This window comes from Ammospiza caudacuta, chromosome 2, assembly GCF_027887145.1.
Source record: "Ammospiza caudacuta isolate bAmmCau1 chromosome 2, bAmmCau1.pri, whole genome shotgun sequence".
Classification (NCBI taxonomy): Eukaryota; Metazoa; Chordata; class Aves; order Passeriformes; family Passerellidae; genus Ammospiza; species Ammospiza caudacuta.
In genome coordinates, this window is record NC_080594.1 from 82,621,493 (window position 1) to 82,636,929 (window position 15,437).

Below are 15,437 nucleotides of genomic sequence, written 5' to 3' on the forward strand. Positions count from 1 at the left end.
TGAGTTTAACTCTCCTTTGGCTTTCACTGTACCAGGGCCAAAAGGTCTGTGGGACTACCCAGTTCAGCTTCTGCAGTTGTCTGATCTCTGACAGGACAGCAAGTTTAGTCCTGGGACACCTCAGTTCCCTCTCTTGTCTGATAATATAAACTGGCATCCACTTCAGTTTATGTTAATAAAAGAAGTTATGAATTCAGATGGCTGAAATGATTGCAGTTTATTCAGCTCAAGGAAGGAGGGGACAAGACAAATACAACGTAAATGTAAGTGGTAAGAACCACTATCCTTTCCTGTTATGAATTAAAAAGATAATCTCATAACACTAGAGTACCAAACACATTTTGCCCTTTTGCCCATATACTTTCTTTTTTTTTTTTTTTGCATACTGTAATTCACCATTTTTTATTGAAAGAGACCAGAAGAACAGTAAGCTTCTCAAAAACCTGGAGCCCCTCTGTTGAACTTGAGTTGGTTTGTCAGTATTCATATTGTACTGGGGCCCAAAACCAGACACAGAATCTGGATTCAGCCTTACCAGTGCTGAGCAACAGGAGATAATTCCTTGCACACAATGACCCAGGATCCTGTTGACCTCCTCTGTTGCCAGGGAAGGATGTTGGTTCTTGTTCAGCATGCTGCCTACTGAGACTTCCAGGGCCTTTTCTGCTGAGGCAAGCCTCAGCTGCTTATGTTGCCACAGCTGGTTCCTCCCGAAGTGCAGCCTGTCCTTAGTGAATTTAAGCTAATGTCCCTGCAGGTCCTTTCCCAGGCCTGCTTACTTGCCCCTGAATAGCAGCTCTGCCCTTACCGGTTTCCTTCCCAATCTTGCAGTATGGACAAACATGCTGCATGTGCCCTCACAGACATTAATTTACCATTTAAAGATGTAAATTTGTGAAGGACTCTTAAATTTTAAATAGATTTGAGGCTTGTCACTTGATACATGTGAAGTAAAGAGCAACTAGAGGTCAGGCAATGTTTTTCTATCCCAACTGAAGTAGGTTCATTCTAACAGAGAGTGGGATTTTGCATTACTCCAAGGTGGGAGGAGAGAGAATGAGACTATCAGAACCTGCCCTTCAGTACTTCAGATTCCCTGTCACAAAAAAAATGTCAACGTGAAACATTTGGGATAGGGATAGGCTGCTGCATGGGGAAGAGTCTGAACATGGTCCTGCACTTGCATGAGCACCAGAAAAAAAAAAGTTCTGCATTATCTTTCCCATAAAATGATTACCTAATATTCACAGATGCCATCTCTAGAAAGGTACTAGTATGTTCTCATAAAATCAATGAATCACAGAATAGTTAGGGTTAGAAGGAGATCATCCAGTCCAATACCCTGCCAAGTCAGGGTCACCTAGAACAGTGACATAGGAATGTGTCCCTTGGGTTCTGAATGTCACCAGAGATGGAGCCTCCATGACCTCCCTGGCAGCCTGTAAAAAATGTGTTTTGCAAGATACCTGTCTTTTGTCTGTGACTTTTGTTCTCAGTCAAGAATGCTACATAACTTATATTAGTGGTCCTGTAGACTTACATTTTGAATTGATTTTAATGCCTTTTAAGAGAAAAGAAGATGAGTCTGTTGGGGATGCAACATAGACTTCAAATAATTAAAAATTTACTTTCAGAATCAGATGTAGGGCAGAACTCTGGGGCCATGTCCCACAGCAGTCCAATGTAGCCATTAAGACTCTGCAACATCAACATGTTTAAGAAAGGCTTAAGGTTTTATTAAACAAAATAAAGCCCCACCATTCTCTGCTGAATTCAGTGTTATGCTTCTTCACCTTCATTTTTCCATGTTCTGTACAGTTGCCTACTGAGACAATATTGCATTTTTTTGTAGCTTGTCAGGATATATACCCTGAAACAATTGAGGAATTAAAGGACACAGGGTTTAGCTGAGTTCTTTCACTCCCAAACTTATTAATAATATGTAATTTCTGCCAGAGTTAGGTTCCAAAGCTAATATCCTGCCAAAATAAGTGTCAGCTTACAACTCTCATAGCTATCTCTTTTGTTTTGCAGATACTCTTTGCATATGTTGCCTGGAAGAACGTAATAAGAAGTTTTAAATTTGCTTATAATACAGGATATTTGACCACCAAAAATCAAGTGCATCAAGATTTGTCAGCCAGCCTTTTGTTTTTTTTATCAGAAATTGTTTGGGGTTTTTTCCCAAATAAAATCAGGGTCAGTCCCTAAGATCCAAACACATGGAAGTATCTACTTGTAGGAACTCCTAACAAAGAGAAACAGAACAATGCACATGGCATAGCTGATCACTTTAAACACACAAGTTAAGATCAGATGTGGCATTTGCAATTCTCATTTACAATTTTTCTTAGAAATTCTTTGTTCTTATTTTTTTGTTAAGCAAGAAATGCTTGTTTTCTAATCAGCAATCTCACCAACGCTTTTAAGTGTAAAGCTTAAAGGCAAGCAGTTACTCATCCAAGTTATTGCAGTGGAGGAGGGAAAGGTGATGGTAGTCAGCCACAGCCGGTACATATGGCTATAAGGTACTGTACTTAATAGGTAGAAGGCTCCCTACATAATGTCCTTTGTCATCCCACAGGGGATATATTTACACTGTGAGTTTGTCTGGTCCTGTTTTATTCCCAAATCATAATTCCTCAGTGTGCTACAACACCTCCCCAACTCTCAGCATCTTCTGGTGGGGAACCCACAAGAATGGAAGAAGACAGGTTGAAAGAACATATTAGGTACAGTCCACATTTATTCTGCCCATCTTGAGGTGAAGTGTGGAACAGTTTTATTCCATGCACCAAAGCCAATCCTCCAATACCGCCTCCAACAGCCCTATGTCCTCCTCATAAATCACACAAACCGGGCTCAGTTCTCCATGCTACCAAAATCACTCAAGCAGGGACACTGAGAGCCAGTTTTCCAGGACAGCTACTAAAATTTACAAAGACAGAAACTCCACCACTTCCCTGGGCAGCCTTGCCAGCACTCAGTCACCATCAGAGTAAAAAACTGCTTCTTGGTGTTCAGAGAGTGCCTCCCATTGTTTAATGCTGTGCCCGTTGCTTCTGGTCCTGTCTGTGAAAGAGGATGTCAATGCTTTTGCAGGGAACCAAGGCAATGGAAGTTACTTTATATCTTACTTTCCAGTGTCTAACTAAACAGGTAGCACAGGACAGCCCCTGCACAATCTCTGTTTCATGTCAGGGAAAATATGAGTATGAACTGCAGGAACTGCAGAGATGTCCCCAGTGCCATCAGCAACTCGTGATTGCGGTGCTTTGCACTAGACAGGTCTTCAATCTCAAATATGTGAAATACTTCCTCCAGTTACCTTGACAAGTATTTTTCTATCAGAATTTAGCCTGCAAACCCACAAATCCCAGAAGCACAAGTCTTTAAAATCAGGCAGGAGATAGGGACTGCTGTTTCTATTTAAAACTTTTCAGAGCTGTTTAAATCGTTGCTACATCTATTTAGTTTCTCTCCACAATATTATCAGCTGTTATTGCTATACCACAACCAACACACACCACCTCTGAACCCCATTAGGTTCCTGCAGGTAGCTGGAACCTATCCATGGCCATGGAGAAACGCATCTTCACACCACCTACAACCTCTATATTCCACACCTCTCCACCTCATCATTGTCCTACAAACAGTTAGAATGTATACATGTATGGGACATGCAGATATCTAAAAATATACATAAATAAAGTGTACCTAAGAATAAATCTGAGAGCTGCACAGAGGAACCTAGGTGGTTGGAAGCCACCAGTGCTGAGTATTTTAGGGGTTCTTAGGAGCTGGCTGCACAGGCTAGCAAACAAGCCACCTCTCTGATACTGGCCCAACACAAAACAAGAAACAAAAAAAATTATATAATTGATTTTTATAGTAATTTCCATATGTCTTTTTAAAAAAAAAACTGGATTGAAATTTATTGTAGTCATGCTTTATAGCTCGCTACTGCTGAAGGAAGCAGTTCTCACATTCCTAGACTGCTCCTACTAATGTTCTGGGCCCTTTCTTGAGTCAGAAAAAACATTTATGCAGCTGCAGGGAGTCTGATCAATAACAAATTCACTCCTCTCCTCCTGCCAACTTTAACTCCATTCCCTGAACAAGTGCATAAATACGGTGCCAGCTCAGGCACACAGAGAGGGAAGTATAGCAATGAAGAAGGGTATGACTACCTTGTTTCTGCAATTCTTACATTATGACCTCATGCAGAACAAAAAATCCATTTCTCGGAGCATTTAAAAATTATTAGATCACACTAATATGTAGACCAGCAATTTAAAAACCACAAAAAGTATTATATCACACAGAATACTTATATTAATGAATGCAGAGGTATCTAATGCATGGAAGTTCCAAATTATACAAAGCAAGTCTTAGAGCTCAACTCTTTTTTCTGATATCTAAAAGTTAGAGTGTGCATGAGACACATAAAACACAGAACAACAATCCTGTTCACTGCCTCCGTGATGACAACACCAACTCAATACAGCTTATTTGTTGATAGGGACAGTAATGCCATGAAGAATAAACTTCCTAATGGAAATTAGGACATGGACTTCATATAGTTAATGGACTATTGTAGTAATGGACGCCTAGTGGAGTTCATGCAGTTTAATGTCTTAAAAAGGGTGCTAAAGCACTGTTTCAGAGATTCCCCTATTTCATGAAAGGATGAAGAACAAGAGGGAAACCGATGGTTGAGTGGCAAATATAAGAAGTTGAATGCATGAGGTTTATGTCCACTGGAAAACAATTAACTGTGTTCACATGATTCCCAAACTGGGCAAAAATGCAAGGCCACAAAGGCAGACCAGGTAACTCAGCTGGTATCTTAATTTTCATCTGAAGTTTTCACAGTGAGTTCACCTATATTTTATCCACATACCAGAGACTGTTACTTAAGAACACTACAAATGATGTTCCTGTTGCTGTCAAAATCAAGAATTAAATTTGGGAATACGAATAATCTATTAAGACATATGCTAAAATCAAATACATGTCAGTGGTTTGGCAAAGAAGAGATATTTGAGAATGAACAGCTTGTGGAGGGGATGGATGGTGCTTGCCAGCTTAGGGTTCAGCAATGTACATGCTGCCAACAAGAACGTGTATTTTAGCTTACACGTTAAACCAAACATCACCAAAATTGCCAGAAAATGCTATAGTACATTTGGCCTTGTATTCTGAAGTTTGTTTTATCCAGAAATGACATTATTTAGCTTGCAAATAAAAATTTCAGCTGCTGTACAGTCCTCTATTCTAAAAATGGATTTATAAAAACATTACTTATCTTAGTCTGGATTTATTTAAACAATAAGGACAGAGTTTCACAAATTAACTTCTATCCAAGTAGGAATATCAAATCTGGAAGTTTCAAACACTGTATGGCTTGCTCCCTACATGCTTCTTCTCCCTTTTTTGTGAGCCTATTTTCACAAAGGAACAAGAGAATTAGGCACTTCTGTGTTTATTATTATTAGTCATGCTTCTTGGCATATGTTATTGTATTTTGCACTTAATAAACAAGCATTTATGATGCAAATATCCTAGGAATGGAATATATTTGTATACGAATTCTGAGAGAGAGAACATGATTAACTATTTTATTTTATACTTTACAATTGTAAATCTTTCTCTCCTAAGCACACAGAACCTTATCAGGAAGGATTTTTCCAACCTTTCATATGGTACATCTTTATTTGTTGATCTGTGATTTTCAAGAAAAAAATCTACACTGCGGAAAGCAATAGGTTCAAAAAATATATGACTAAAACCATGGTAGCTATTTCTCAGCATAATTTCCCTATAGCAACATTTAAGTGATGCTGGTAACACACACACATTTATTAAAAAGCAATGTCATACCTGTAGACATGCAGGAGCTCTGCCTTGGGGTTTATTCACATCAACAGCCACAAGCTGCCAACCTCCAGCAGCATCTTCATGAAACATCTTGAAAGGGAAGACTGTTGTCAGAAATGTTTTGTGTGGCAATAAATACAAGTGAGATCTAATACATTCCCCTTAAGGAACAGCATGTATTTTCATGATAGCTAGTTTAAAATAACAGAGGAATGATACTTTCTGCTACAGAAAAAAAAAAGTAACATGCTTTTCCCAACAATTGTCTGATTTTACCTAGACAACATCAAACACAATGTGTTTCTATTAGTCCTAATATAGAAAACAATTCAGTTAATCTCTGACCAGCATCATCAGATAGTGGTACCTGTTCAGAATAATTTCCTTACTAAGGTAAGCTTATCCTAATAAAAAACAAATACATTGTGCCCACATAAATAAGCTACATAAATAAAACGTTTTGGAAATCTTTTTTACTGGCAAAATTATTTTACTGCAAGGACTACTTTATTTTTGTTGCACTGATGCATATCAGCAAGAGTAGCTGGACAGTCCCTATGTATAATTTCACAGAGATTAAAATTCCTGTAAATAGCTGAATGTTTCCAAGCTCTAATGACAGCAATGGAAAAGGCTTTCTTGACCACAGTGGTATTCACACTTTATCAATAGCCTCTGGAAGAGCAGACATAGGCATTCTGTTTAGTTGGTTTTTTTTTCCTCAGAAATTAGGACACAAAATGATGCTGGACATAAGGAACAGTGAGACACCATACCTGAAAGTGATTAAAACTGTCCTTGAAAATGTCCTTGAAAGAAAATGAATGGTTCTAGCATTTTGAGTTGCCACCTGCATATACTATGAAATGAAGTGTGGCAAAGTTCCCACCTCACTCCCACCTTTTCTTTGACACACAGCACCCAAACAAGCCATCTCAAGAACACAGCCACAGGAGAGTGGTTGAAGCTTAAAAGTCATCCTGAGAGGACTGCTCACTAGGCTGGGGACAGTGTCACCCAAATATGGTTGTAATTCCTCCAAGTCCTTATTTAGCATCTCTGCACTGGGAAGAGTTGCCAATTAAGATCAGAACAGTTAATCCTCTTCTTACTATGCTTTTAAGTACATTGCTAAAGTGCTTTAGAAGAACCTTTTACCCTTTTATAGAGAACCCCTTCCTAGACTTCGACTCCTGGACACTCAAATCTTTTCTACAGGAATAAGTTTGGGGAACAGCTCAGTAATGGAAGAAGTGGGAAAATTAAGGCATAGCTCTCAAGGCTACTTCATGCACAAAACAAGCATGGGTTTTAACTTTTGTCTGGTGCTTTGAACAAGAAATCCTGCAGGATATTTTCTGTCCTTCTTAATACAGAAAAAAGATAAATAATTCTTGCAGTTTGGTAACCTGGACTCAATATCCCATTATGTCACTGACTCGAGGAATGAAGCAGCCGTTTGAACCATTAGCTTATCTGCACCCAGCAACCTATTTTTAATTTGCATGATGCAGATTATATTCAACATATTCATGCTCTTTGGCATCATGACATCATTTTGGATATTTTATGTTTTTTTAATGTTGGCTGCTTCTTGTGTTTCCCTACATCGAACTCTCTGTTCCATCCTCTAGTTCAGAGTATGTTGGATAAGCCTATATGGCTCAAAATTTGTTCTATGAACATTAAGTTCCTCAGGCTAAGCATATGTCATGTAGAGAAGTCCTTTTTTTTAGACTTTAAATTGATATCACAAAGTCTGCTTTGAAAAAGACATATATATAGAGTAGAAATTACTGCCACAAAGTCTATTTGAGGCAAAAAGGGTAGCAGCCGGCAGAAAAGGACTAGATTTAAATATGGATTACAGGAATATAAAAAAGAATATAAAAATATTCAATAATTAATTTTGAAAACTTAAATCGTTTGGCTTAGTAAAATAAATAATCTCCAGCTACATGGCTAGAAAAAAATTCCCTTGTGGGTATGTTTCACACATCTGTCTTTCTAAGAGCTTTTTGCAGGCAGTTGGTACTGGTTCTTCTCAGAGATGGCAAACTGCACTGCCCTGGAAAAGCCTGGTCTTTTGCCCATTTGGGACACATAATCTGATTATTAAAATAATGAATGAGAGAATTTAAATCTCAGCCCAGTAGCTCTTTTTCATACTGGGTTCTTTCCCACTACTCAGCCCACCCCTCCTATTATGGTTTCCTCTTACCCATTATTCAGTGTCTCACTTTCTGTGGCTGCCCCAGCTGTGAGCATGGCTCTTTCCTTGCCCTACAACCTATTCTCCCTTGGTCTCAACACACCCATCTCAGTTCCAGGACCAGCTTCCCCAAACACTTCAGCTACCCTCTGACTCCTCTTCTTCCAGCTACTTTGGGATTTCAGCTCTTATTTCTTAGCACAGAAAGTGATATCCTATAGCCCTGACATCAAACCTACCGATAACATGATAAAAAAGCACTATCGTACTTTGTTAAAAAGAATACAAACACAGCAATAGACATATAGAGAACTGTATTATTGTCTCTATTATTCCTTTCTAAGAAAGACTAGTTAGATAATGCAACCAAGAATTAAAAGTTTTATGAAAATTCGTATATCAGGTTTAGAATACAGGTACCAACATGCAAAGTCAAATATATTGTATACGACAAGAACTTTTTGCTTATTATTAATTAATGAACCAAATAAAATCCCCAAAGAATCTCAGCATCTCAAGGGCTTCACCTGGGTGGTGGCAGTTGAAGTAGTACTGCTCCTAGACCCCCACATCTGCTGGAACTGCACTCTAATTTCTGCAAATGTCTCAATGATGACTGCAATAAAAACATTCTGTAAAAGAAAAAGAAAGAATGGCTAACACAAACCTCAGCAAGCAGAAAAGAGAAGAAATTAATTCTGATATGATCTATGCATCAGAACAATTTAAAAAGACATATTTTCCAGTACCTTAACAAGCCAGGCCAGAAAGAAAATCAAGGTGATGAAATAGAAATATGAACGCCATCGGGGAAAACTGTCAATTGCTCGGTACATAAGGAACACCCAGCCTTCCTGAGAAGCAGCTTCGTAAACAGTAAATATGCTTGTGCCTGTCAGAGGAAAAATTAAAATGTTTGTCATTAAACCTCCCTGAAAGTTTTCAGTATCAGCAAACAAAATTTTATCTATCCTATTTTTGTTTTTTTCTAAAGGAGAAGAGGGCTCTCCTCTCCTCCTTCAAAGTTTTTCAGGTGCATTTCCACATTTATTCCTTTTGCAGTTGAATATTAATTGGTTTTGTATCAGATCAGACTGACTCCCTTCCCTCCCTGGACAGACATGTATAATTCCTTAGAAGAGCTGCCAGTATGCAAATGCTCCCAAAGGCAGAATTTGTCCCATCATTTGCATTCAGCAGCATCCCTGAGAAAAGGCAGATTTAACAAGGATCAACATCAGTAGGTTAAAGAAATCACTTTTAATATCAGCAACAGCATCAGCAATACACCAAGAAGGTGCACAGTAAGCACCTACAGCAAGCTACAGAACTGTTTTGAAATTCAGGTAGTAGCTGCATTAACATACATATGTTTCCTTCAAAAAGCACTTTTAAGTTGAACTTGCTATATCACTCTTGAGGGGGTGGAGAGAAGATGGAAGGAAAATTATGAGAGACCTTTTTGTGCAGAAACCACTTTTGAACAACAGCTATAAAGCTACTAATTTTAAACATAAAGTCCAAACTCAACCTAATGTCTGAGTGATAATATGCCTTAGCCAGCTTGGCCTTCCTCTGTATCTCTGCAATGAAAGCTTCAAAATATAGATCAGTTATGGCTTGTAAGTCATTCTTGTTTAAAGCAATTTTATGTTCCAAAAAGAAACACAATTAAACTGTGAAATTAAACTGTGAAATCTCACAAACTGCTGTGAAATCACAGAATTGTCCTACAGCCACCCGCCAGCTCTGCTCCACTACAGCTTCGTTTCATGGAATGGCTTTGATAAAAGAGAGGGAGCATGAGGAGCACTGCCCTCAGCAAAACACAGCAGCTGCTAGCAACATAAAGATAGAAAGCTGACTATCTGATCCTTTTCACAGGGAAATAAGTGGTTCTGGGCAGAAATTCCAGACTCCAGGAGTTTCCCCCAAAATCACAGCAGACTATAAGGAGTGCTACTATTTTCCTGTTGAATTTGTAACATCTATATCCTTTTGTTTGCGCACAGGGATGGGATGAACCTGGAACCAGTTTTGTCTCAGGGTATCCCTTCTGCAGGTAAATTTTCACTGATGAGAGGAGTGAGGGAAAAATTGATTTTTATATATAACACCTGCTTTTGATAGGTAGGTGTCAAATGGTCAAGATGGGCATGGTGAGTAGGCAAAACTGTTAGTTTATTTAGTTACTGGATTCCTTGCTTTTTACTGCATATGGTTCGGGAAAGAAATGAAAATAAAAGGAAAGGAAAAGCATTCAAGCATAGAAAGCAAAACTCTTTCTATTTCTTTAGAAGAAAAAGTGGTCTCTATCAATACTGAAATACTCATCAGTGGTTATTTCGTGGCTATTTTACATTTCAAAAATTCAAAATGTAATGGTTCAATTGTCTAATAATATACTGTTGCTGAACTGATTAAATTATTGAACAAAACAGTGCTGTTGAGGACAGGCAGAGATTAAGGGGAAAAAAAAGAATCTATTAAAAGTTGCTGGCTAGGAAACTGTCATTAGTCATTACCAATGGGAAAGTCACAGTGAAGATTAGTAAAATAGAGGGGATGTCATGCAAAGTATTTATAACACATCACGGCGCCATCTGCCACAATAAAGCAATACTGTGAATGGACAAAAATGCACAATTAACCCAATTAAAATGAGTTTGCCTGTGACACTAAAGTAAAAATGTCTCTATAGTGTATAACTGGTAGAGGTATTCTTAAGGTTGTCAGAAAGCAATCCCTCTTAAGAATATACATTCTTGCTTAATATATGTGACTAGAATGTAATAAAACTTTCATTACTGATGCCAGTAACCATGCTGTTCACTGTCTCTTGGAAATCCTGTTTCATACAGAATAAGGGATGTAGAATAAGGGATGCAACACCATAAAATGTTTTGCCTTGACAAAGAAGAATTATTCTTAGTTAACATCTACCTTACTGCATGTTTTTGCTCTTTGTTTTTTTTTTCTGATTATTCCCTTTAATTTTGGACTACATCTTCCTAAAGCCAATGAGTAAGTTATTAAAAGACTCTCCTCTCACAGCAACATACTCTGTTTTTCTCACCATGTTCAAAGCCATATGGAGGGTGAGAAAATATCAAAATCTTAAGTGATGGTAGGATACATCCCAAAAAACCAGACATGGGAATGCTGCCATAAATGAAACCTAACATATGCCCCTCAGATCAAATGGCAAATTTATTGTTTTCCACAGATGTCTGTATTCTATCAGTGACAAAGTGTCTTTTCCTACTAGTTCAAAGGGCTTACGTAATGACAGCATAGTGCTAGGAGTCTCGTGGTTAGGGCATGAGAACATAGATCCCTCAGCAGCAGGAATTTGGCTGTCACAGGATTGGAGGACTTGAAAACCTGCAGGGCCTGACTATTCAATACACAACAGAATGCAGTCACCTCTCGTCAAAGTCCTGAACATTAGGATCATCATTTATGCAATGTAACTGCAGGCATCAGTGAGACTTTTCAGCCATGAAACAGCTTTGAATTATGAAGAGAGTTAAACATGGTTGTTATGATACTGCTCATCAGCTTAAGCATGTTGGCATGGGCAGCTTGCTGAATTTAAGATATAAAAATATCTAGCAAATATTTATGATAATTTTCCTATCTATTTCAGTAAATGTTAAACCTTGAAAGCAATCAATATTAATTTGGGAGGAACTTTCTGACAACAAAATAGGTGAAATAAACTAACATGCTTTGAAGTTTTTGGTTTTTGTTTGAACTTGTCTAATAAGTTCCATTTTGACGTTATAATAAAACAATTCCTTTAAACACAATGATACTTTAAAAGAAAAGAGGAAAACACTTCTCAGTAGAGATTAAAACTCAAAAAATCAACATCATAATCTGTATCAATCTCAAATGACTACTTTTATCTGAGCAAGAAACACTTCTATCTTTGGAAATGTTTTACAACTGTACTGGTTAATATCAAAAAGAAAATAAAAAAGTTCAGAAAATGAAATATTTAGCAAAATACTGGGAAAGAGATTGAATCTTGCTCACTTTATGCGACATTTTCACTAGCTCCATACTGTATAGAAGACAAGACAGCAATCAGGTACAAACTGTATCCTTACTGATACTGTATGTTTAGTATACGGGGATTCAGCACCAGAGTGCAGGGGCCTTATTTCTTTTTCAATACATGTGCCTTTCAGATCTGGAAGACGGGAACATTAGTCTGAAGGGGCTAAATAATGGTGGAGAAAATAATTGCTTTAACAACTAAATAATTGTAATAAAAGAAAATTCTAATGGTATCCATGCCTAATAAGGAAGCAAGGTAACCTGGCTCTTCCATGCTCTACAGATGAGTAGATTACCAGGGAAACAAAAAGAATTAGAAGAGTCAGGGAAAAAAGTGATGATTTTTCTTAGGGGAGTAAAAGCACCTCTCCTCCCAAAACCCTATCTTTTAAATCACTAAGGAATATAGAAAGTGTGTATTTTTCAAAAACAAAGGGACTCAAAGTTAACTGCAAAATAGTATTACTATGCAGGGATGGTCTTTAATGTACTGTATTTTATATTTATGCACATTTTATAAATACACAGGATTTTCTGCTTGTTTCTGAGACTCTGATAACACCATGCTCTGTGACATCATCTCCTTCTATAACCAGCTCATTCTGCAAATGGACATCATGAGAAAAGGAGTGCACTGAATAATGCTGTAGTTTTATAATAGCAGAATTAAAGGAGCAGAGAAAAAATTAACATAAAAATTCACTGAGTTGGGAGACAGAACCATTTCCCCTAACTTGATGATGCATTCTTGCTTCTTGATTCAAAATCCCATATTGTCTGAGGAAGAGAATGTATGGTCCTGAGGAGTTGTCTTTCATTAATTAATATCTGTGCTATGTGTAGCTATTCCAAGTGAGATGCAAAAACTGAAAACTAAGTTTAGCTATACATTAACACCAGCAATTTCTGCATGTGTAAGTTATGTTTATAGACCACCTTGGCTTACCATGTTAGGATTTTCTCAATTTTCTTGTGACTACTGTGAAGATGCTGAGAAAGAAAATCTACAGGAGGGCCACTTTAGGTAAAACAAAAAACCCCAAAAGTTTGCTTTTAAAATTTATTTATTTTTTTTTAATCAGGAATTATTCAGGCAAGTAAAAATCCATGCGTTGTTATTAAAAGCATACACCACTACCCACTGCCACGCAGGAAAGGCAGCAGACGCCAGGCAGTGCCGCGCTCCTTTCCCTTGCTTTGCAGCAGCCGCTAGATGGGAGTCGTGCACCTCGGCCACATCTGGAACATCAGCCGGCGGGGGCGGCGGAGCGTCCACCCCGGAGAGCACAGACTGTGTCAGCCTCTCGCTGAGCCGGCTGAAGGATTGATTCTCCCATTTGCCGGCAAAGCTAAGCCGCCTCCTGGCAGGTGCTGCTGTCTAATTTCACTGCTGTGCTGCACGCTGAAGGGCAGACTTCCTTAACACGGCTCTGTGAGCGACTGCCCAGAAAGCAATGACCTCTGCCTTAGCTATGGAAATGCTAGCATGCCTGTTTCTGTGCCTGCTTACCTTCACTCATAAAATCACAAAGCTGCATGTTTCTTCAGGGCATGGGTATTTCAATTGACCAGTCGGCTTTTAATTTATCTTTCAGCATTAAGGTATTTGTAAAACACTGCATGCGGTCAGGGTTTTCCAAGTGTTTTACACTATTGCTTCAGTGAAACTAGAAAGGACTAAAAATTGTCCAGAAATGCAAGGACAAGGTTGTTAACACCTCTGGGAAGCAGCTGGCAGGCAGGATTGAAATCAACTAAAAAATCAACTATTCCTGAATGGCTTAATGGGGTTGCTTGCCCCTGAGTGAGCAACCTATTTTACTTTCCCAATCCAACTCTCATCAGCCAGTCTGCCAGCTAGCAGAAATTAGAAGGAAAAGGAAAAAACCCCAAAACATGCCAATGCTCTACTCCGCTCTTGAAACCTCAAGCCCCAGTGCCATTTTCCTGTTACTAAGCTGCTGAAAAACTGATTTACAACAGCAGAAAAAACCCACACTGCCAGTCTGAACAGTCTTTTAAACCTTGCTAAGCATAGTGACTTAAAATATACAGTAGCGATGTGTCACTGATTCTTCATTTTGAAAATCTATTTGTTTATGAGATGAAGCTTTTATGAGAAAAGACTATAAACAGAGACTGTACAGATAAAAGCACCAATATGGAGATAAAGAACATTACAAATATAAGTTCTAGGATCAATGCAATCTGATCTACTGACTTAGTAATAAAAAGACAGAAAATCACAGAATTCACAGAATTACTAGGTTGGAAGAGACCTTCAAGATCATCAAGTCCAACCCATGCCTAACACCTCAATTAAACCAGTCAACTTCTGGGGAAAAACCAGAATTTTCTGCACCGTTTGCAAGTAAATTAGAAATGTTTGCAATATTCAGAAGTCAGCTTAGCAATATGAATGTAGCAATGCTGGCCACTCATACTGACTGCAGAGAGTTCAATAGGAGCGTGTTCTGGGTAAAGAAGTCCATGCTTTGACCAATAATGTCTTACATGTGATAGCACTTAATAGTAGTACTTAATAGATAGTACTGATGTAGTATTTTATGCTTTGAAAAGAGAAAACTGCTTTACATTTTTTAACAAGTCCAAGGTATAAAGAAAGATGAACACTCTTCAGATTGACTGTATGTGAGATTTGTTTATGGACATTTAGCCAGAATAGCATTTATATCTGCTTTTCTTTAATAACTTTTTGATTAAAATAGCTATAGATTTACAAATAACTTAACAAATAGGGATCCAAAATGTCAACAGAGCTCATAAGCTGACTTTATGCGCAGAAATACTGTCTGCTTTTTCCTTTTGGCAATTAGACAGCTGTAGGACTGTCTGTCTTACAATCACTGTTGTGAGTGTGGGGAGGCAACTTTACAAATTTAGTGGCAGCAGGTGAGATTCAAGTAAATGCTGAGCTGTAGCACACATAGCTAGCTGGAAACTCTGCAGCACAGTCAAGCCTCCCACCTCTTCTTCACTCTAGAGAGTATTCTTAAGGACACAACTGTTCTCAGATCTCTGGGGTCTCATCTTCAACAGAATGGGCAGAGCTTCAGGCTGAAGCCTAGAAGTAGGACACTGCCATAGCTATGCTTCTCCTTATCAAACTGCAAAAATACTCTTCAGATCTAGAAACCAAGAATACAGAAATCCCTAGGCCTTGGCTTTAAGAGTGATGAATGCTGTGAAGATGGGCCAGCACCACCACCTCACTCTTTCCAACGAATTCCTCTGATTTCAAGTACAGTCATAGTGGAGT

General features: G+C 38.3%; 1 protein-coding gene across 2 annotated transcripts in view; it reads right to left on the reverse strand.

Annotated features, from left to right (window-relative positions):
* Nucleotides 1–15,437, reverse strand: part of NALCN (sodium leak channel, non-selective) — a 222,683-nt gene that overhangs the window by 134,596 nt on the left and 72,650 nt on the right. For both annotated transcript variants that reach the window (XM_058824922.1, XM_058824921.1), the window contains exons 8-10: nucleotides 8,842–8,984; nucleotides 8,620–8,724; nucleotides 5,884–5,970 (exon numbers count right to left, since the gene is read on the reverse strand). In XM_058824922.1, coding sequence (XP_058680905.1) covers nucleotides 5,884–5,970; nucleotides 8,620–8,724; nucleotides 8,842–8,984 — 335 coding nt within the window. The remainder of the gene's footprint in view (nucleotides 1–5,883; nucleotides 5,971–8,619; nucleotides 8,725–8,841; nucleotides 8,985–15,437) is intronic.